This window comes from Simochromis diagramma, unplaced genomic scaffold (assembly GCF_900408965.1).
Source record: "Simochromis diagramma unplaced genomic scaffold, fSimDia1.1 OVJJ01000413.1, whole genome shotgun sequence".
Lineage (NCBI taxonomy): Eukaryota > Metazoa > Chordata > Actinopteri > Cichliformes > Cichlidae > Simochromis > Simochromis diagramma.
The window spans coordinates 2,505,530-2,529,320 of record NW_024386948.1 but is presented as its reverse complement, the minus strand read 5'-3'; the positions used below and the strand labels follow the sequence as shown (position 1 = coordinate 2,529,320).

General features: G+C 39.7%; 2 protein-coding genes across 4 annotated transcripts; both read right to left on the bottom strand.

Moving 5' to 3' along the window:
• Nucleotides 1–220: 220 nt before the first annotated feature.
• LOC120737618 (ATP-binding cassette sub-family B member 6, mitochondrial-like) lies at nt 221–9,600 on the bottom strand. The gene is given in 21 exon segments (XM_040038431.1): nt 221–1,355; nt 1,574–1,642; nt 1,743–1,837; nt 1,914–2,026; nt 2,571–2,745; nt 2,966–3,070; nt 3,162–3,219; nt 3,314–3,399; nt 3,499–3,562; nt 3,738–3,814; nt 4,156–4,281; nt 5,188–5,253; nt 5,376–5,485; nt 5,656–5,777; nt 5,995–6,187; nt 6,931–7,023; nt 7,199–7,388; nt 7,501–7,641; nt 8,565–8,768; nt 8,770–9,089; nt 9,402–9,600. Coding segments are annotated over 20 exon segments (2,559 nt in total). The 5' UTR covers nt 9,082–9,089; nt 9,402–9,600; the 3' UTR covers nt 221–1,195.
• A 2,952-nt stretch (nt 9,601–12,552) lies between these two features.
• LOC120737617 (ATP-binding cassette sub-family B member 6, mitochondrial-like) lies at nt 12,553–23,791 on the bottom strand. 3 transcript variants are annotated; one of them, XR_005696782.1, is made up of 21 exons: nt 23,458–23,787; nt 22,575–23,098; nt 21,608–21,748; nt 21,315–21,504; nt 21,028–21,120; nt 20,701–20,893; nt 20,427–20,548; nt 20,154–20,263; nt 19,981–20,046; nt 19,280–19,405; nt 19,083–19,159; nt 18,921–18,984; nt 18,735–18,820; nt 18,585–18,642; nt 18,389–18,493; nt 17,995–18,169; nt 17,650–17,762; nt 17,479–17,573; nt 17,311–17,379; nt 14,130–15,018; nt 12,553–14,097 (listed from the first exon to the last, which is right to left on the bottom strand). XR_005696782.1 is itself a non-coding variant. In XM_040038428.1 (20 exons), the coding sequence occupies exons 2-20, from the start codon at nt 23,088–23,090 to the stop codon at nt 14,859–14,861; spliced, it is 2,559 nt and encodes an 852-aa protein (XP_039894362.1). In that variant the 5' UTR covers nt 23,091–23,098; nt 23,458–23,787; the 3' UTR covers nt 12,553–14,858. The 3 variants fall into 3 exon arrangements, 2 of the variants coding, with proteins under 2 accessions (XP_039894362.1, XP_039894363.1); XM_040038428.1 differs by having other exon boundaries at nt 12,553–15,018; XM_040038429.1 differs by lacking the exons at nt 12,553–14,097; nt 14,130–15,018; nt 17,311–17,379; nt 17,479–17,573 and having other exon boundaries at nt 17,655–17,766; nt 23,458–23,791.

The following is a 23,791-nucleotide window of genomic DNA, read 5'->3' as shown; positions in this document are numbered from 1 at the left end:
CTATGAACAACATACTTCGTGAGGTAGATACAAGACAGAACATTAACTTACTTAGAAGTGTATGGCTGTTCTTACTTAATAATTAAACATCTGTTACTGCATAGACATTTGATTTTAAGACATCTTAATTCAGATATTTTCACTTGTTAATTCAGCAAAGGCACATATAAATAATGCTATTGCTATGTCATCATTAAAGAAAATAAAATATTTATTTTTAAATCAGTGTCACAGGAAACACTGATGATAAGTGCCCGTTGTTTTATTTCCTTAATAAATGGAGATGTACATCAATGCATTACCAGCTCTTCTATCCTGCTTTATCTTCTGCCTAGCTGATGACCTAAAGCCTCAATGTGCAAATACGCTTTTCTAAAAGACTAGTGTCACTTTAAAGAACAACACAAATTCAGCAAACAAAAACTTAAAATAACGAAAAAAAACTAAATCCCTGATGGCATGCATACAAATCTATTCTTATCCACAAATCATTCACAAGGTTTCATTAGTATCTCAGTGCACTAAGATGTAGTGTCAAGGCTGAGTTCCCTTTCTTATGCCTCAGGTCATATTATTGCTCCAGAGTCGAGGCAGAACTATATGATCACTGCAGTTTTTCATTAAAAATAAATAAAAATTAGTAAGGTGATTTTCATGAAACTGGCATCATAGAGCCATGAATAGAACAAAAAGTCTCAAACTGAGCTGAGCAGTCTGAAGCCTGTGCTTTTGGTCTCCTGTATACGTTAATCTCTGGCTGTCTTTATATGAGCATCCACAAATAGTATATCTATGAAAGAAAAAGCGCAATAGGTCCTCTTTTAAAACTGTGAAAAAGAAAAAAGAAAATAAGAAGTAAAGTAAAATAAAATAAAATAAATGAAGGTAAGTATAAAAATAAATATGAGGAATGTCAAGTAATTGGACGTGATTTGTAGGGTTAGGAGGATTATACTAAAAAAACAAAACAAAAACTAAATAGAAAACAACCTCAAAGCTGGGCATGATTCAAGCTCCACTCCTGTTTAGCAGTTTGATTTGGTTTTTAAAATGTCAAATCATTTGTCCCTCACTTTGTAAAATCTATCAAAAATATTACTTCCACCTTGCTGAATGCTTAAATCAAACATAACCTTTTCACAATCACAACAAAGAATAAAAGTGCTAACAGTTTTTTTTCTTAAAGCAAATACATTCAGTGCCCGTGGTGTCCTGAGGAGGTCGATGGTGGCTGCAGTTTCTCAGACTTGCGATCTTTGGTTTCGGTGTCTGATGATGAATCTGAGTCCTGAGCCTGTTGTTGCTTCATCCACATGTTTGCATATAAACCTCCTTTTTGTAGCAATTCCTCATGTCTGGGATGGAGAAAATGTTGTTATTTACTAACTGTTCAGTGAACACAGAGATGTGCTAATGCGAAACACAAAGATTACTCAGTACTCATTGTAAGTCCTGTGAAAAACTAAGTACGCCTTTACTGTTTCCACAGGAAATTAAGTCCACCATGAGAAAGATTGTATGTTACTGGATGTTGTTTACAGGAGTTTCATTCAAAACAATCAGGCATACTTACCGTCCACGCTCAGCAATCCGCCCTTCATTGACAACCAGGATCTGGTCTGCTGCGATGATGGTGGACAACCTATTACAGAGCAATAACGGACCCACAACTCATCGGTGAAATAAATGAAGATGGATAAATTCACTTAAAAAAAAACCTGGCAGTACATGAATTTATTTACCTGTGAGCTACAACCACTGTAGTACGATTGGCACAGACTTTGGCCAGAGAGGCCTGGATGTTGCGTTCTGTCTGTGTGTCCAGGGCAGATGTGGCCTACAGAGAGATAATATTAGAAAACTGCAACTAACAGCAATGAGTTTACACTTGAGATGATAGTTCAGTCACATACCTCATCCAGCAGGATGATTTGTGGTGCTTTGAGGATAGTTCTGGCGATAGCCACCCTCTGCTTCTCTCCTCCACTCAGCTTCAGTCCTCTTTCCCCCACCTGGGTATCATAACCTGCCTGACAAAAACACAGGAAGAGGCTGAAAAAACTTCTTGCAAAGTATTAAAATACAACAGTCACCTCAAAGGCACTTTATATTGTAAGCTAAAGACCAAACAATAACAGAGCGAAAACCCCAACAATAACATCAAATCCCCTACAAGCATGGACTTAGCGACAGTGGGAAGAAAATCTTCTTTTCAAAAGTAAGAAACTTCTGGCAGGATTGGGTGAGGAGAGGAAGACAGAACAAAAGACACACTGTTAAAAGAGGTGATTAAAGAAGAAGCATAAGAGGGGCCTGAAAGTTAAAGGCTCCGCCTCTCATTCTACTTTTAAATACTATAAGAACCACAAGTAAGCCCGGAGTCTGAGGACATGTGGTACTATAAGGACTTTCAGATAAGACGGGGCCTTATCTGAAAGCTTTGTTCAGAAATATGCATGTAAATGGTATAAACATAGATACATAGAAACACCCACAATGTTTTCAACAGTATGAAACAAATCTTTGAAGTCACAATGCTGAATAAACCAAGGGATTAATGTGCACATTACCATCAGGGAAGGTCATGATTTTGTCATGGATATCAGCAGCTACAGCAGCCTCCTCCACCTCCTGGTCATTAGCAGTGGTGCGACCGTAGCGAATGTTATCCCGGATGGTGTCGTTGAACAGCACGGTATCCTGGGGAACCACGCCGATATGAGATCGCAGAGATACCTGTTTCACCTGAGGAAAGATGATGAAGATAAAGTAATAAGAAGTCTAGTCTGTGCAATTATAGTAATAACAAAGACTTTATGACTTCTGCAATAAGAGAATTGGCTGATTTTGTTTTTACTGGATTAATGAACTTCATTATAATGTAGATTTCATATACAGCTGTCAACTGGATGACTGGAAGTTTCAAATATTTCTCACACAGTAGCTCTGGTGCCAAACCTCTTACCTTTGATATATCCTGGCCATCAATGCGAATGCAGCCTCCCTGAACATCATAGAAACGGAAAAGCAGTCGAATGATTGTGCTTTTCCCAGATCCCGACGGCCCAACCTGAAGGTATGTTAATAATCCGTAATGTTAGTAACATCTTAACTGCTCAATGTAATGCTGGAAAGCAGGAAACATCTCGTCTCAGACTCACCAGTGCAACTGTCTGTCCTGGAAGAACTGTGAAGGACACATCCCTGAGAATCTCCATGCTGCAAAGCAGTAAAGAAATCTAAGAATGAGCCATGCAAGGACTCGTTGAGACTGAAGTTTTAATAAAAGAAATCAATGCAAAAATAAACCAACCCATTTATGTAGCTGAAGTAAACGTTTTCAAACTCCACTTTCCCCAATTTAAAGAGAAGGCTTCCTGCATTTACTTCATCCTTCACCTGCATCAGGCAACATATAAAGACCATAAAAAACTCAAAACACATAAAACACCCCCACTGATATCACCGCTGCAAATATTTACCCATCTATAAACATACCTCTTGATCTTCTTCGAAAAGTTGGAACATGTTTTCCATGTCAATAAAGGAAGTCTGGATCATTCTGCAGGGAAAGAAGAGAGAAACCAACAGTTGGCAAAAGGAACAGGAGTCAAACAGAGTGTGGTTAAATAGCTTACAGTATATAATGTGTTATCCTCCTTAAAAATACATAAAAAAGCAATATCTTTAAAACAGCAAACTATTTATAATCTAATGACTTATCTGTATTTTCTTACCTGTAGTATGTTCCAAACCAGTTGAGTGGGATGTACATTTGGATGATGTAGGTACCGAAGAGAACATAATCTCCAACCTGAGGTTAGAGTTGTTTTTATGGTCAAACTGAATTGGACAATTCCAACTAGCATTGTATTTCTTAATGTTCTGAGTATCTGTTAAACATAAAGTTCATTCACTTTCTGAAATAAGCAAATCAGCTCTCTGCCCCGCCTTTTAAAACAACTTTCTTTTAATCGGCTGCCCCTCCCAAATGAGTGGATGGGGCTGTCTGAGATAAGCATATTAGCGATATACTAAGGATTTACTTGCACAGATTATGATCCTAGTATTTGAAAGTTTGGGCATGTTCATTATCAGTGTCTACCAACCTAATGTGGACAAGCATAGTGTGTGCCATTATTACAAAGTCAATACCTGAAACTTTCCCTCTGTGACAAAGTATGCACAGAGCAAGGAGCCTGCTAGCAGTCCTAATCCAATGACGACATTCTGGGTTTGATTGAGCAAGGCCAGAGATGCCTGCGCCCTCCACTCTGAAGCCTACAAACAATCAGAAACATGAGTCAAGACTTCAAAATATAGACTTCCAATATACAGCTACTGGTATCTTTGCAAAAATGTCTTATTCTCTGATGCTAACAAAAGCCAAGAACCATTAAGTACACAACTCCAGAACTGAGACCACTAAATAAAACACTTTTGTCCAGATCAGACAACAAGTGTAAGTTTTGTTTTTGGTGAAATTATGCTGCTGCTTTTCTGATTTTTATCAGTATGTTCAAGGACCCCTGATGCCAGCACATTACATGCAAAGGATTAAACTGCATATAAATTGTGGTAAGAGACAGGTATGGATATCAGGCTTTTGCACATGCATACAATCTCACAATGACTGGGATCCATAAAGAAAGGACCATGTGTATGCACAGCTTTATGAATATGACAAAAGGAAAGTTCATGTTTATCTGCTGTTGTGTAGACATGCACACACATACAGGCTGTTGTATGTAATTGAGCTTATGGGCCCAGAATTTCCCAGTGAGCTAACAGGTTTGCTCTACTGGCGAAACAGCAGCAGAATATTATGGATTGTCCAAATATTGTCCCAGGAAAATCAAAGCAGCAAAATCACACAAAAAACACTGAATTCCAACATCCAGTTATTTCATTTTGTCTTTGTTTTGAAATCAAACCTGACATAAATACTCATATTTTCTGGGTTGGCCACCTGGTGTGAGGCAACCTACTACATTTGCTTCCACTCAACATCTTAATACTAAAAGCTATCTGAAAGGTAGCAATAACTAGAAAGACTGTAGCAGAGCAGGTTTGCTCTGACTCCTGTTAAAGTAAACAAAGACATTTTCTAGTGATACAGCTGAAGAAAGAACAGCAGGGGAAGGCGTGGCAAGCCTTGTAATGCTTTATCTGCCTGACCTGACTTACCTGATAATTTAAGATTGCACCCTCAAACCGGCCGACCTCATAGTTCTCTGCATTGTAGTATTTTACCTTTTCAACAGGAATAAAAAGCACAAACAGTGACGAACTGTAATTTAGGTGCATTTTAGGATGAAAGAATAAAAAAAACAACAACAACAAAACTTTGTGAACCACAAACTTATTTAATGTACCGTCTCAAAGTTTAACAAGGAGTCCACAGCCTTGGCCTTGGCAGCGTTATCCATCCGATTCATTTCTCGTCTGTACCTGGTTCTCCATTCAGTGATGATGATCGTCATAGCTGGCAAACACATTAGTGTGAAATTACTACACAGTCAAAGAGGATCTGAAAAATCTATCTCAGGCCATGCGGAACTACAAAGAAGATTAGCACACTTGAAGTTTTTCATTATTAAACCGGGTCAAAGCAAAGCTAGTTGAGGTTCAAAAGGTTCAACAGGCATAACTTACTGAGGTAGAAGGTCATGCAGATGAAGATAATAAGGCCAAGCCAGGCATTGAAATAAGTGATGAAGTAGATGATGGCGATGATAATATCAGCAATGGTTGGAAAGATGCTGAACACTATGTAGCTGTGGAAAAACACCAATACCTGAGTTTAATTTTTCTTCAGATTCTAACATGAGAGGAGCATTTAAGGATAAAAAAAAAAAAAACATTTATGTTGGGCATAAATGTTTTGGGCATTTATGTTGTAAACCTTGTTGGTTGGTATATTTTGTCAGCAGGTTCGTTTATGAGTTACTCATTTGTTTATAATTATTATGATCCTGACCGTTACTATCTCACCTGACCAAGTTGTTAACGGAAGATGTGCCACGGTTGATACTTCTCAGTACTTCACCAGTTTTGCGGCTCAGATGCCAGCGCAGAGAGAGGGAGTGCAGGTGGCCAAACAGATTGACTTGAACCAGTCGATTGGTGTACTGCTGCACGCGGATCCAGACGAAAGTGCGTACGTTACTCACAAATCCAGAGGAACCTCAGAAGAAGAGAAGATGACGGCATTGTACTGCAGTGATTTGAATCATATCTGCCTAACAGAGTACAGTTTGTTCACGTTAATGGGAAGTCTTCTTCACAAACCATTTTTTCTGTTTGTAAATTCAGATAAAACTGGCGTTATCATACTCGGCCCTAAAAAACCTTAGAAACATGGTGTCTAACCACTGTGAGGAATCTTGGAATCATTTTTGTCCAGGATACTTCCCTCAATGCACATATTCAGCAAATATGTAGAACTGCTCCATTGCATTTGCACAACATCTCTAACCTTAGACACAACCTGTCTCAGAGTGATGCTGAAAAACTAGTTTGTGCATTTATTACTTCTAGGCTGGTTGTTCTTAAAACTCCCTGAAAAGCCTTCAGTTGATCCAAAATGCTGCAGCAAGACAAGTGACAGGAACTAGAAAGAGAGAGCAGATTTCTACCATATTAGCTTCTCTTAACTGGCTCCCTGTTAAATCAGGAATTCGACTTAAAACCCTTTTCCTTAAAAACAAGGTCTTGAATTATCAGGCCTCATTTGATCTTATCTTTAAGTCCTCACAGTACAGTATCAGTACTAAAGTGGAGCACTTCGCTCTGCTGGGTTACTTGTAATTCTTTGAATTTTTTAACCTTAACTCTACTTGATGTGACATGTGAGGCAGAAATTCATTGTGCAGCTCTCTGTGGTACTACAATGTTCACTGTCTACACTGGGCATCCATGAGGTCCTACCTGCTCCTCCACCCTGCATGAGCTTGAGCAGGACATAAATACACACTGTAACGGCTACAGTGTGCCAGCTGCTGCCATCAGTCAGTTCATCCACTGAAAACAGATGAGACAAAATGAGGCTTTCAAGCTGTGGTGAAAAGATTCAATGAATAAATAAAAAGCATTATGAGATTTTAATCTGACTGCAACAATGTCACTGCACTGCCATCAGTGTGAGTGACTGAACATTTGAGTCTATAGTGCATGATGACGAAGGCACATCACTCACCAATATACTTGGAGTAAATAGGTACAAAGATATTAACAGCCCTCTCCACTCCCAGCAGCCCCAAACAGAAGAGGACCAGCAGCTGGAGAAACTTGTTGCCTTGCGGCCACATGTAGGGAACAAGCAGACGGACCTTCTTCCAAAAACCCTTCCAGGTGGACTGGTTCTCCTCTGATCTTCCCAACAGGCTCTGACCCAGAGAAAGATATGAAACCATTAAAACAGCGTTAATAGAGTATAAAAGCAAAGCTGCTGATGTGTTTCAATATACAGTGGAAGTGCTGCAAGTGCCCTGTCACTACCTGTCTACCGTTTTCTACGTCACGCTCATCTTCATTTATCAGTAGCATGTAAGGTCTCCTTGGCAACCCTGGAGCTTTGAGACTGATGAAGAAGAGCAGCCCAGTGCTAATGTAGCGCATTATCCACAGGAACAACTGCACCTGAAGTTTTCATAGATGTTTACACACACATCAGCATGGATACAAAACAGCGTTTAACACAATGGTAACACAATGCTAATAACACAGTAATGTGAATATGCTGAAGACTGTTAAGCGTTTTATTGAACAGTTACCATATATCTAGGTAGTTTACTATTATAATATCATTTACTATTAAAATTACACTTTCATAATGTTGACTTTATGGGATGAAGGATGCAATACAATAACATTTTGCAAAGCAATATGGGACAGTTAAAGCACTTTAAATTAAAAACTACTTTAAATCATGCTTACAATTACACAACCTTAAAGCTACACTTCAAACTCGTGACTCAGTCTGGGAGTAGTGTCTTCTGATTTGGTTAACAGCTCAGGGCTTAGCATCTGAAAGTCAACTGAGCAGTGACTCTGCAGAAAAGGCTCAGGCATGCTTATTTTCCATGGCACTTTGTTTTCCTTTGTTTACTGAGCAGACACTTGATACATGAGCCTGACTGTACTGCTCTGAGGAGTGGCGCTAAAAGCAGACTCATTTCTAATATATAACTAACCTTTGGCTCATAAAGACTATTTAATCACACACCGAAGAGCTTTATTAATATGCTGCAAACACACTCTGATCAACTTATCTTAACGCTAAATAAATAGAAATGGAGATTTGAAGGGATTCATTCTAAATTCATAAGAATGTACTTTGCAATTACACAGTAATCATCGTATATTTATAAATACATTATTTGTTTTCTACTAAATAGTATTAAATCACTGTACTGTTAACCCTAAACAGATAGGAATGGAGATAAACTGCATAATGCAAGGTAAATGCAAGTATCAGCATGCATATTTTGAAAGTAGTCTTCACTTCTCTGTTAGGTTCCTGGAACACAATGGTTAAAAAAATATCTTATGTGAGCGTTCACCTGTTGTGGTTTGTTCTCCAGGCCCCACCACCACTGAGGACTGTACCAGGAGACAAAAGCCAGGTTCTCAGCACAGAAAGCTACAGCCCAGAACAGCAGCAGGACGGCACTGTGTCCTCTTGTCTGATCCGACACCAGGACCCTGCGCCTCTCCACCCTGAGTAGAGCCATAGCCCAGGCCCATCCCAGGATGGAAAAGCAGCCCGTACAGCACCACATACAATGGAAGCTCATCTGCATTCGTGGCTCTCCAAATCATTCCACCCAGAAACTGGATGATCAGAAAGACGTGGAGGACCTGCTGAAAACCATAGAGGCAGGAGCGAGGAATGAACTTGCGCTCCATTTGCGTGCCATACTTTTGGTAGCATATGCAGTGGATGGTGCCAAGGAGGAAGGAGAGGGAGAGCAGGATGGTGGGGACCAGTGTGAAGTAGAAGCAGGGGGCGATGCCTTCATCCACCCAGGTTATGGAGATGGAGGAATTTGCTTCACAGTAGCTCTGCACAAACACCATGGCTGCAGCTAGGAGAGAGAAATCATTTTAAAATCATAGCAGCAAATCCTAACAAAGACATCCCGCCTGTACGAGGTGTTTTATAGTATACCTAGAAAGGGGAACTGCTTTGGCTCTTTTACATTAGGCACCGATTTATGCGATAGTAGTAAATAAATACCGACATGCAGCTAAAATGTGTGATAAATACTGTAGGCAGATAAAGAACAAATAGTGTAAGCAGTTATAATTTTTACCTTATAAACTTATAACTATTAGACTACATTTCAGAGGGTCTAGAGATAAAATAGTCGGCTGTTGTTGTTAGTTTTTAACATTACCTTTCCCAGGCAGGCAGCTGTGAAGTCCAAACACTGTACACAGTCCACTTGTTAGTAACCGAGGCTACTCCAGGGAGACGAGCGAGTCCTCCGAGCTGTTATTAGCTTGCTTATCGTCTCTAACTGTAGTTCAAACGACATTTAGGAATGACACCCAGAGCACAATAACTCACAGCTATGTGTCTGTCATTACTACCACCAGCTGTGTGTTACACTGATGAAGCCGGTGTTCGGAGTAGTGATGTGTCGGTCTCGAACGAAATGGCTCTTAGAGCCGACTCTTTGACATGAACGACGCAAGTCGGCTCCTTATCACAAGTTGTGTTTTTTTTTCTTTCTCTCACCCTCTCTCACACTTTTTTCTGCTTCACTCCGCACACGAGCCTTGTGCCCATATGACAGAGAATGTGCATCTTCTTTTTGTTTTCATATTTTTTCATATTTATATTTAATTGTGTTGTGGTTTGCAGTGTTTTGTGTTGTTTCACTTTAAATTTGTTTAAAAGAAAACAGCTGAAATTTTAAATAGTTAAAAGTTGAACTGTGACTAGTTGGTTTTTGTATTATATGATTTATTTATTACATTTTATGTGGAGTGAATAAATAAAAGTATATTTACGGTGGCTCCTAGAGACAAAGCAGCATGTACAAACTTCAAAACAGGTAAAAACTCCAAAACATGTAAAAACTCCAAAACACATTGTTAGGATGCCTGGGTCGTTGACCCAGGGTATTTGAGTTTATTATATTATTTATACTTAGTCTTTGGTTTCTTTGAGTTCTGTCTCATGGTTTATGTCTCTGTCTTCTTTAGTTGCTCTGTCTCCCCTATCACCTGTATCCCCTTGTCTAGTTTGAGTCTCTGTGTATCCTTAGTTCCTATATCCCCGTGTTCAGTCAGTGTTTGTCTGCCCTGGTCCCACGTCTCTGTTCTCTCTGTAGTGCCTGCATGTGAGTCTGTGTTATGTGTTTCCTGTTTTACTTTGAAGGTCTCTGTCTTATCTCAGTGTGTTCAGTTTACGCTTCCTTTTGTCTCGTCAGTTCTGATTTGCCCCAGCTGTGTTTCCCTCCTGTTACCCATTCCCTGATTGCTCCCTCTGTGTATTTAAGCCCTGTGTTTCTCTGTGTCCGTGTCGTGATCTACCGTTTATTTTGCTGTGTGTTTTGCCTGTCCACCGGTGTTAGTTTATTTTTGACATTTTCCAGTTATGCCATGTTTGCGTTCAGCATTAAAGCTGTTTTTGTTTAAGTTCTGTCTCCGGAGTCTGCACCTTGGGTCCTTTTCCTGTCTGCACACAGCCGCACCTAACACACATAAAAACTCAGAAGCACGTAAAAACTCCAAAACACGTCCAAAACACAACAGAAGTGCTCCAGGATGCTAGGCGCAGTGTTGAGCTTTTGTTACCTAGTGGCTACACAAGCCAGCAAGTACCAACGACCGGATTTGGTGTGTGGTAGTAACAGGTAAATGAACTTTTTTTTTAAAAAATTATTTGAATATATATGAGTGCTTGTGTATAAATACACAAACAATACACATATGCTTTCAATTGTGTAATTTAAGTGATCTAAGTAGCTCTGTTTTGAAGTTTGTACATGCTTTATTGGAGTTTGTACGTGTTTTGTCTCTAGGGGCCACTGTATATATTTATATATAAACATATATAAATAAAACCACTTTTTTTTACATTAGTAATTCCTTTTGTGCATAATTTTATATTATTGTTAATAATAAATTAATTAAAGCAACAAAACAACCTGAAGAGTCGGCTCTTTTTAGTGAGGCGAGCCGAAAGAGCCGGTTCGCTAAAAAGAGCCGGGAATCCCATCACTAGTTCGGAGTCCTCCCAGTTCTTCTTCTTCTTGTCAAATTTTCCTGGCGAAACCGTGGAGTAACGCTACCAGCTGGCACGGAGTGTGAACACACACAGACACACCAAATAAAACAAAAGAAAAAAACCCCTTTTAAATCAAATTAGTTTGTCTTAAAAACAATGTATTAGAAATTGTACACGGACCGCTAGCTTTTAAATCAGGTCCAGTATCATTTTCATCTTAATAAGGATCAGTAGTTTCTTCTTCTCCACTGCCTGGAGCAAATTTAGCTTCACAGCTTTGCCATTGCAGTGCACTGCAATTCATACATTAAAAAGCAAGAATAGTTAATACATTACTTTCAATTAGTGCACCTGTTTTAAGGTGGACCCTTGAGGTATCAAACCTGAGACAAAGGCTCAATACTGTTAGTTAAAGAACAATTTGCAGCCAAGGACATACGAGCAGAAACAAGGACACAGTCAGTCTTAAACACAACATCAAGCAACTGAGGCAGCATTATTCAGTGCAGACACTCGGAAAAAGAAATCACACTGCCACTCCAAACACCTGAACAAACGGCTAAGAAAGCTGCCTTTTTACATTAAAGCTTATGCATACAAACCTTTATTTTAATGTAAAGACTCGACAGAGACACAGAGGCATTCCAGTTCAAGAGTGCTGCTATAAAAGCACACAAAGCATCTATGAAATGCATGTCATTATTTTTCATTTACACTATCAGTTAATAAGGCAAATAAGTATTTGTGACATAGGTTACTATAAAAGCAGGCTGGGGAGAATCCACACTTGATATGAGTGTAACACTGCTTACTTATGTGAACTCATCATCAGTGAATGCTTGCAAAACAGAAACTACCTTGGTATTATAACAAACGGCTTGACATTGGCCACACATCCACACTTGCAGGTTTCTTTTTCCTCTCTCTTTTTGCTATCTTCACACCGATGTCTCTCTTTCTCGCCTGGCTCTTCTCTCAGTCTTTGTGCTGTCATCCAACAGGTCGGTGTAACACTGAAGCAGGGTTCAGTTATCTATATCACCTATCCACCCATATCAATTGCATTATTCAAGCTGAGTATCAGGCTTCTACTGCTGGCGGTTGACATAAGCAGTCCTTTTCACTTTTTTTCTTACCTTTTTAAATTCATTTTTATTATTATTTATGTCTTTTTGAAGAGAGATCTGGCCACAAAGGCAGCTGAAATAGCAACATATGCAACATCACAGGTTTATCAAGGTATTTTAAGTAGCCATAAAAGACTGGATTGATTATAATGTAAGTGCAAACTTTAGTCATGGAGATACTTGCAAAGCAGGTCATTTCTTTATTTTATATATAACCCTTAATAATAATAATAATAATTCATTTTACAAATATAAGCAAAGAAATTACATATAAAAGAGTTGTTGGCACAACATCATCTCCAATAGATAGTTTCCCTGAATATGTAACATTAGAGGAAAATGAAAAATAATACAAAAATACGTTATTGTTCGGGCTATTAGTAAAGTTATTTTTAGGGGTGCTAAGATGAAATTTAGGGATGCTTGAGCACCTCTGAAAAGGGTCTAAACTCACCAATGTCCACCACAGACACAGTTTCCAGTATGGTGTCTTACTATTATAAATAAATTCAGTGTATCCAGGTCCGAGTTGTGAAATGATCATCTCCTGTCTCAGCAAATCTTCTCGAAACAAACAGTATTTCAGTCCAATCTACAGACACAGTTTGCTGCTACTACACAACAGGTCTAAAGTTTTACTGCTGGATGGCTTCAGGTTTCGGGACTTTAATATCCCACAAGTGAAACATGCACAGAATTAATTAACACCAGACCATCCCTATTACCAATAAATTCACGTGGTATTACACGACTTACCATAGATATAACAATTCAGATTGTAAACTCATTATGATGCAGTTTTGCATCCATGGACTAAGTAAAATAATAGTTTGTTAAATGCATCAGTGATGTGAGATACCGTCACATTAACATTTCTTCAAAGTCTAAACTGGACAGGATGTTGTTTTAATGTAAAGACAGAAAAAGGATGGAAATAATGCCATTTATTGCTCATGATTACATGATAAAACAGTATTTCCAAAACCTGTAACTATGAACAATACCTTTCGTGAGGTAGATATAAGACAGCAAATAACTTATTTAAAATTGTATGGCTGTACTTAGATCTATGGACGTTTAATTTCTAGACATTCTTTTTCATGCAGATATTTTGACTTGCTAACTGAGCACAAGCGCAGATCGATAACTTGGCCCCATTACATCCACATACCGAGTGGAAACATCTGCCGTGAGAAATGTCTGTGGTCTTTCTGCCAATGGAAGGCTGGACTGTACAACTTCAGGCATGAATCAGTATGTCTAAAGATAACTGAATGATCAAAAACAACAAACAAACCCTGACACAACAATGCTATTATCAAAGAAAATGAAAAAAATAAATATTTTTGTCAGTGTCACACAGAAAATTATGATGAATGCCCATTATTTTACTAGCATAAACATGGAGATATATATTTATGCACTACCAGCTCCTCTCTCCTGCTCCAAGAATGTACAAATACATACAGCTCAAAATTCAGCTAACAAAACTTTAAATAACAAAACAAAATCCCTGATGACATTAACACCATTCTATTCTTAAGCATATAGTACTCAGCAGGATTCAGAATTAACAGTCTGAGCACACCAAGATACAGTGTCAAGACTGATTTCACTTTTCATGTGTGTCAGGTCATATTATTGCTCCACAGCAGAAGCAGAAATATACAATCCCCATAGCTTCTTTCTCATTAACAATAAAAACTAATAAGCTGGTTTTTCATGAAACTTGGTAGAGAGGTGGAGGAAAGATGGGAAACCCACCACATTTTATTCAAAGGGGACCCATTATGCTTTTCTTGCACCTCCATATTTGTATTCTAAGACTCTAATAGCTCCAATAGTCCAACTCTTTAGTCTAACTTTCCTCTGACTGGCTGCCCAGCAGGTGGAGCAGGTGGAGCAGGTGGGTGGGGTTTCAGTGCTTACTGTGAGAGTTGTGTGACTGAGATAATTAGGGGTTTCCCCTCTCTTCGACATCATAGAGAGTCACAACAAGAAAAAAAAAAAAGTCTCAAATTGTGAATTTGAGCAGTCTGCAACCTGAACATCTGGCTCACAGGAATAATTATACATAAACTGATCTTTTTGGATCTTTGGCGGTCTTTAAATGAGCATCTGCACATGTAACAGTACATCTATGAGAGAAAAAGCACAGCAGGTCCCCATTATGTTTAGTTTGTGAGCACATAGTATCATCTGTCTCTTCTCCTGTGCTAATTCTTTTTAGTTTTAGATCTTTTGTTAACTCCTGGCATCAAAACCGTGGCTGGAATCACAACTATTGGATATAAAGTCTAAAAGGTGTGAATACCTCTTAAGTTTCATTAGGCACCTTACCCTGACCTGTCATTGCACATTCACTTTAGAAAATCTAGCAATAAATAACACTTTCACCTTGCTGAGTGTTCAAAACATTTAAAATCACACATTGCCTTTTTACAACCATAACAAAGAATACAAAAAGATTTTTCTTAAAGCAAATACATTCAGTGCCCGTGGTGTCCTGAGGAGGTCGATGGTGGCTGCAGTTTCTCAGACTGGCGATCTTTGGTTTCAGTGTCTGATGATGAATCTGAGTCCTGAGCCTGTTGTTGCTTCAACCACATGTCTGCATACAAACCTCCTTTTTGTAGCAATTCCTCGTGTCTAGGATGGAGAAAAGATTGATATTTGATTGTTTATTGGTTTGCTGGTCTGTAGCATTCAGGTGAGTGCTAACACAAGGCCACGGAGGAAGGACATCAGCAATCATCTTAAAGAAGCAGCTGCTGCTGCCAAGCAGTGTTTATAGGGATATTTCCAAACAACTTGAAAACCATCATTCTACAGTGGAAAACCTTCAAAACAGCTGCCCATTCATGCAAGGAGTGGACGTCGCAGTATATTCACTCTAACGTAAGACCGTGCAATGCTTAGAGAAACCACAAAAAAGAGCTGCATCTCAGACTCTACAGGCATCCCTTAGCATGTTAAATGTTTATGTTAAAAGTTCATGTTAAAAATTCATGACACTGTGATTACAAAAAAAAAAAAAAAAAAAAAAAAATCGCAATCGACAGATGAAAACAAAGTGGAGATATTTGGCCATAATGCACAGCACCACATTTTGCAAAAAACAATATTGGCAAAAGACCTCATAACAACTGTCAGCACCATAGCAGTGATGACTTGGGCTTGTTTTGCAGCCACATGACCTCAGTACCTTGGGCATGAATTACATGGTCATGGAAAACTTTTCTTTTTCCAGGGTAGAATGATGGACGGCATAAATTTTTAGTGACTTTAAATCACAACAATTGGGTGCACGTTTGAATTTAATTTGAATTTCCTCTAATCCACTCAGCAGCAAATTTATGGACTACCTCCAAATTCAACTTTGCGTTAAATGAACAGACAGGACACAATTTGATGTTCCAGCAGAACAATGATCCCAAGCACACATCGGTGTTTTTTTTAATGGATAAAGCAAGCAAACATTAAGCTTTTGAAATGGCCTTTCCAAAGTTCTGACCTCAGCCCAACTGAAAATTTATAGAATTTATAGACTATCAGGGCTCTAGACTAACTTTTTGCCACGGTTGCACCAGCACAAAAGTTAGGTGCACCCACTGGTGCGACCAAGGATTTTATTTAGTCACACCCTTGAAAAATTTGGTCGCATTTGCGACCCGAGGTCCCGATTCACAAGGTCCCAATTCAATTCGAGTCAATTTTGCCTCAGACAGTCAGAAATATTATAACTCTGATCATATGTGAGACTTCATCAGAGGTGTGAGCATCACAGCAGATGCATTTGTGTCAAAGTAACTGAGAATAAAACACAGAAAAACATGAAGGAGATTTTCCTGGCAGATAACCTTAATTAGCCAAATTTACATTTCTTCAGTATTGAACAGCAGAAATTAGGCTTTCTTGGCCGAGGACATTTAAGTTAAAAAAAAAAAAAAAAAAAAAGGCGCTGCAAACAATGGTAGACTGGTGGGCAATAAGCGAAAGAATAATGCTGAAAACATGCTGATTCAGTGAATTTTGGTTGGAGAGAGACAAAACCCACAGCTCAGAATCTAGCACAAAAAAGACGTAAACACAAAGCGCAGACCCGCCGACGCATCAGAATCAGTGAGCTGTCGGCGGTCAGCCCCAACGACGTGTCCGTGTACGTGCCGTCGGGTGAGAAAGCCGAGAAAGAGAAAGCTGATTCTGATGCGTCGGGTCCGCTCTGTGTTTACGTCTTTGTGTGGAATCTGTTTAGCTGCTCTAATTTACTGTTTCAGCTGTTTGGTGGTTGTTGAAATAGTTTTGAGAGCTTTAACCTGAGATTCTGGCGTTTCTGGCAAAATACATTTATATTTAAAAGTCTTATAAAAGTCTTTATATTAAAAAATTCAGGATTTATCGCTTTATTCAAGCTACTCACCTCCCTCTTCCACCTGCACTTTCAAACGTACACACAAAGGACTACGGGACAACTACAGGACCACGGTCAATCATAGAGGTCCCGCTCCTGACTATCTCTGATTGGGACACACGATAGGGGCATGATGTCTGTCAGTTGTCAACACGGAGACTTTCAGAGTTGCCGGGACTTTTTTTTTTTTTTTTTTTTTACTGGAACAGCTGGTCGCACCGGTGTGACAGGATTTTATTTAGTTGCACCATTGAAAAATTGGTCGCACTCTAGAGCCCTGACTATGTTTAAAAGTTGTAACAAAACTAAACAGTTTCAATGATATCGACCAATTCTGCCAAGAAGACAGTGAGCAAAAATCAAGCCAGAATAATGCCAGAAGCTTGTTGATGGCTAGCCCCAAATTATCATGAGATTAATGCTCATGATGACCCTCTGTAAACTTTTCACAGATTCCTATGAACGCTTTATTTTTCACAACTGTATGTGTTATGGCAGGAGTTTCATTCAAAACAATCAGGCACACTTACCGTCCACGCTCAGCAATCCGCCCTTCATTGACAACCAGGATCTGGTCTGCTGCGATGATGGTGGACAACCTATTACAGAGCAATAACGGACCCACAAGTCATCGGTGAAATAAATGAAGATGGATAAATTCACTTAAAAAAAACCTGACAGTACACGAATTTATTTACCTGTGAGCTACAACCACTGTAGTACGATTGGCACAGACTTTGGCCAGAGAGGCCTGGATGTTGCGTTCTGTCTGTGTGTCCAGGGCAGATGTGGCCTACAGAGAGATAATATTAGAAAACTGCAACTAACAGCAATGAGTTTACACTTGAGATGACAGTTCAGTCACATACCTCATCCAGCAGGATGATTTGTGGTGCTTTGAGGATAGTTCTGGCGATAGCCACCCTCTGCTTCTCTCCTCCACTCAGCTTCAGTCCTCTTTCCCCCACCTGGGTATCATAACCTGCCCGACAGAAACACAGGAAGAGGCTGAAAAAACTTCTTGCAATATAGAAGAGACTGCAGTTACATAGTGATCATCACTAACTACACTTTAGAACATTTTAAAAATATGGCTAACTTCAGAAATATACATTTAAAAGATAAATAAACACCCACGATTTTAGTAAAAGTATGGAAAACAAATCTTTGAAGTCACAATGCTGAATAAACTGAGGGATTAATGTGCACGTTACCATCAGGGAAGGTCATGATTTTGTCATGGATATCAGCAGCTACAGCAGCCTCCTCCACCTCCTGGTCATTAGCAGTGGTGCGACCGTAGCGAATGTTCTCCCGGATGGTGTCGTTGAACAGCACGGTATCCTGGGGAACCACGCCGATATGAGATCGCAGAGATACCTGTTTCACCTGAGGAAAGATGATGAAGATAAAGTAATAAGAAGTCTAGTCTGTGCAATTATAGTAATAACAAAGACTTTATGACTTCTGCAATAAGAGAATTGGCTGATTTGTGTTTTACTGGATTAATGACTTCATTATAATGTAGATTTCATATACAGCTGTCAACTGGATGACTGGAAGTTTCAAATATTTCTCACACAGTAGCTCTGGTGCCAAACCTCTTACCTTTGATATATCCTGGCCATCAATGCGAATGCAGCCTCCCTGAACATCATAGAAACGGAAAAGCAGTCGAATGATTGTGCTTTTCCCAGATCCCGACGGCCCAACCTGAAGGTATGTTAATAATCCGTAATGTTAGTAACATCTTAACTGCTCAATGTAATGCTGGAAAGCAGGAAACATCTCGTCTCAGACTCACCAGTGCAACTGTCTGTCCTGGAAGAACTGTGAAGGACACATCCCTGAGAATCTCCATGCTGTAAAGCAGTAAAGAAATTTATAAGAGCCATGCAAGAACACACTGAGACTGAAGTTTTAATAAAAGAAATCAACGCAAAAATAAACCAACCCGTTTGTGTAGCTGAAGTAAACGTTTTCAAACTCCACTTTCCCCAGTTTAAAGAGAAGGCTTCCTGCATTTACTTCATCCTTCACCTGCATCAGGCAACATATAAAAAACATAAAAATACTCAAAACACATAAAAACACCCCACTGATATCACCGCTGCAAATATTTACCCATCTATAAACATACCTCTTGATCTTCTTCGAAAAGTTGGAACATGTTTTCCATGTCAATAAAGGAAGTCTGGATCATTCTGCAGGGAAAGAAGAGAGAAACCAACAGTTGGCAAAAGGAACAGGAGTCAAACAGAGTTTTGGTAAAAGCAATACATAATCTCTATATTTCTTTTACCTGTAGTATGTCCCAAACCAGTTGAGTGGGGTGTACAGCTGGATGATATAGGTACCGAAGAGAACATAATCTCCGACCTGAGGTTAGAGTTGTTTTTATGACACTTATAATAATATAATAACAACAATAATAAAATAATTGCATAGTTTTGGAAATGTGGAAAGGCATAATGCAAACCATTATTACAAAGTCAATACCAGAAACTTTCCCTCTGTGACAAAGTATGCACAGAGCAAGGAACCAGCCAGCAGTCCTGCTCCAATGATGGCGTTCTGTGTTTGATTGAGTAAGGCCAGAGATGCCTGGGTTTTATACTCTGATTCCTACAACAGGAGAAGGAAGCAACAATTAAATATATGACTCCATTCCTGAGACCACTAAATTAAACATTTTTCTCTACCTCTGTGATCAGTGTCTCAGTTTTAGTTTTGGTGAAATACAGGAACAAATATCTACATGCAAACCCAATAATAGTTGGTTAAATGTCTCTTAGCAAGTGATTTTGCTTATTTTGGAGCCATGATTTAGTGACATAACACCCAACGATGTCCAAGAATTTAGAGGTAGTCCTCAGCAGCAGAATATTATGGGTTGTCTAAATATTGTCCCAGGAAAATCAAAGCAGCAAAATCACACAAAAAAAAAAACACTGAATTCCAACATCCAGTTATTTCATTTTGTCTTTGTTTTGAAATCAAACCTGACATAAATTTGCTTCCACTCAGCATCTTAATGCTAAAAGCTATCTCAAAGGTAGCAATAACTAGAAAGACCGTAGGGAGAGCAGGTTTATTCTGACTCCTGTTAAAGTAAACAAAGACCAGCTTAGGAAAAAAAAACAGCAGGGGAAGGAGTGGCAAGCCGTGGAGTGCCAAAACCGGTTGATAAATGCACTTACCTGATATTTTAAGATTGCACCCTCAAACCGGCCGACCTCATAGTTCTCTGCATTGTAGTATTTTACCTATGGAACCAGAAAAAACTAATTGTATTTTAAAGTGCATTTTAAGATGAAAGAATAATAAAAAGAAAAGTAAACTTCTTTATGAACCACAAACTTATTTAATTTACCGTCTCAAAGTTTAACAAGGAGTCCACAGCCCTGGACTTGGCAGTGTTATCCATCTGATTCATTTCTCGTCTGTACTTGGTTCTCCATTCAGTGATGATGATCGTCAAGGCTGGCAAACATTTGAATAAGGAATCACTACACAGTCAAAGAGGATCTGAAATCTATCTTAGCCAGTGCTGAAGTACAGAAATGTTTTCCACACTTGAAGTTTATTTTTCATTATTAAACTGGGTCAAAGTGAAGCTAGTTGAGCTTCAACATGCATAACTTACTGAGATACAGGGTCATGCAGATGAAGACAATAAGGCCAAACCAGGCATTGAAAAGAGCGCTGAAGTAGATGATGGCGATGATAATATCAGCAATGGTTGGAAAGATGCTGAACACTATGTAGCTGTGGAAAAACACCAATACCTGAGTTTAATTTTTCTTCAGATTCTAACATTAGAGAAGCATTTAAGGATAAAAACATTGCCTAACAGAATCATTATTTGAGTTATTACTAATTGTTAATAATTATTGTGATCCTGTTTGATGCCATCTTACCTGAGCAAGCTATTAATGGAAGCTGTGCCACGATCAATACTTCTCAGTACTTCACCAGTTTTGCGGCCCAGATGCCAGCGCAGAGAGAGGGAGTGCAGGTGGCCAAACAGATTGACTTGAACCAGTCGATTGGTGTACTGCTGCACGCGGATCCAGAAGAAAGAGCGCATGTTACTGACAAATCCAGAGGAACCTGAGAAGAAGAGAGGTTGGTGGTCAAAATAATGGAGCAGCCTTAATGCTAGTGTGGCATGTGAGGCTGATGCTCATTGTGCAGCTCTCTGTGGTACTACAATGTTCACTGGGCATCCGTGAAGTAAGTCCTACCTGCTCCTCCACCCTGCATGAACTTAAGCAGGACATAAATACACACTGTAACGGCTACAGTGTGCCAGCTGCTGCCATCAGTCAGTTCATTCACTGAAAAAAGGACACAGACATCAAGGAGAATGAGACAAAATGAGGCTTTCAAGTTGTGGTGAAAAGATTCAATGAATAAATAAAAAGTATTATGAGATTTTAATCTGACTGCAACAATGTCACTGCAGTGCCATCAGTGTGAGTGACTGAACATTTGAGTCTATAGTGCATGATGACGAAGGCACATCACTCACCAATATTCTTGTAGTAAATGGGTACAAAGACGTTAATAGCCCTCTCCACTCCCAGCAGCCCCAAACAGAAGAGGACCAGCAGCTGGAGAAACTTGTTGCCTTGCGGCCACATGTAGGGAACAAGCAGACGGACCTTCTTCCAAAAACCCTTCCAGGTGGACTGGTTCTCCTCTGATCTTCCCAACAGGCTCTGACCCAGAGAAAGATATGAAACCGTTAAAAAAGCATTAATAGAGTATATAAGCAAAGCTGCTCGTGTGTTTTAATATACAGTGGAAGTGCCCTGTCACTACCTGTCTACCGTTTTCTACGTCCCGCTCATCTTCATTTATCAGTAGCATGTAAGGTCTCCTTGGCAACCCTGGAGCTTTGAGACCGATGAAGAAGAGCAGCCCAGTGCTAATGTAGCGCATCATCCACAGGAACAACTGCACCTGAAGTTTTCATAGATGTTTACACACACATCAGCATGGATACAAAACAGCGTTTAACACAATGGTAACACAATGCTAATAACACAGTAATGTGAATATGCTGAAGACTGTTAAGCGTTTTATTGAACAGTTACCATATATCTAGGTAGTGTACTATTATAATATCATTTACTATTAAAATAGCACTTTCATAATGTTGACTTTATGGGATGAAGGATGCAATACAATAACATTTGGCAAAGCAAGTAAAAGTAAAAGCACTTTAAGTTTAGGAAAAATCAACAACTACATTAAAAAACTTTGCAAAGGAGAAAAACTACAAGTCATGCTTGCAGTTATGTAGTCAAAAGACTTTCACTCAACTCAACTCCTCCCCATGTGGGAGGAGCAAGATCCCGTCTTCAGATTTGATTGGTTAAGAGTGCAGGGTTTAGGAACTGAAAGTCAGACAAGCAGTGACTTAGCAAAAAAGGTTGTAGCGTGCTTACTGCCCATTTGTTTTGCTTTGTTTACTGGGCGGAACCTTGATACATGAGTCAGATTACACTGCTCTGAGTAGTGGCCCTGAAGGCAGACTTAGCTTTAAACTTTGGCTCATAAAGGTTTAAACACACACTGAAGTTTAAACAGTTAAAATGCTGTATACAGGAATGAACTCTACCTACAATCTAAGATCAACCTAACCCTAAATGGGTAGGAATGGAGATAAACTGCATAATGCAAGGTAAATGCAAGTATCAGCATGCATATTTTGAAAGTAGTCTTCACTTCTTTGTTAGGTTCCTGGAACACAATGGTTAAAAAAATATCTTATGTGAGCGTTCACCTGTTGTGGTTGGTTCTCCAGGCCCCACCACCACTGAGGACTGTACCAGGAGACAAAAGCCAGGTTCTCAGCACAGAAAGCTACAGCCCAGAACAGCAGCAGGACGGCACTGTGTCCTCTTGTCTGATCCGACACCAGGACCCTGCGCCTCTCCACCCTGAGTAGAGCCATAGCCCAGGCCCATCCCAGGATGGAAAAGCAGCCGTACAGCACCACATACCCTGGAAGCTCATCTGCATTCGTGGCTCTCCAAATCATTCCACCCAGAAACTGGATGATCAGAAAGACGTGGAGGACCTGCTGAAAACCATAGAGGCAGGAGCGAGGAATGAACTTGCGCTCCATTTGCGTGCCATACTTTTGGTAGCATATGCAGTGGATGGTGCCAAGGAGGAAGGAGAGGGCGAGCAGGATGGTGGGGACCAGTGTGAAGTAGAAGCAGGGGGCGATGCCTTCATCCACCCAGGTTATGGAGATGGAGGAATTTGCTTCACAGTAGCTCTGCACAAACACCATGGCTGCAGCTAGGAGAGAGAAATCATTTTAAAATCATAGCAGCAAATCCTAACAAAGACATCCCGCCTGTACGAGGTGTTTTATAGTATACCTAGAAAGGGGAACTGCTTTGGCTCTTTTACATTAGGCACTGATTTATGCGATAGTAGTAAAAAAACTCACCGCGATACCTGTTACTGCGCTAAATATTGTAGGCAGAGAAGTGCGCAAACACACGAGAAAACAAAGTGTGAAAGGTTAGCGCACCAGCTCAGTGGCACAAGAAGCTAATGTGGCTACAAGAAAAGGAAACTTATAACTATCAGACTACATTTCAGAGGGTCTAGAGATAAAATAGTCGGCTGTTGTTGTTAGTTTTTAACATTACCTTTCCCAGGCAGGCAGCTGTGAAGTCCAAACACTGTACACAGTCCACTTGTTAGTAACCGAGGCTACTCCAGGGAGACGAGCGAGTCCTCCGAGCTGTTATTAGCTTGCTTATCGTCTCTAACTGTAGTTCAAACGACCTTTAGTAATGACACCGAGAGCACAATAACTCACAGCTATGTGTCTGTCATTACTACCACCAGCTGTGTGTAGTCATGCTTACAAAGCGGTTGTCCTTGTAATGTGTTCACAAGTTAAACAACCGCTACCATGACTCGACAGCATTACGTTACACAACAGCGCCTGCTCGCGCTACCTGAACCTCAGCGCCCCCC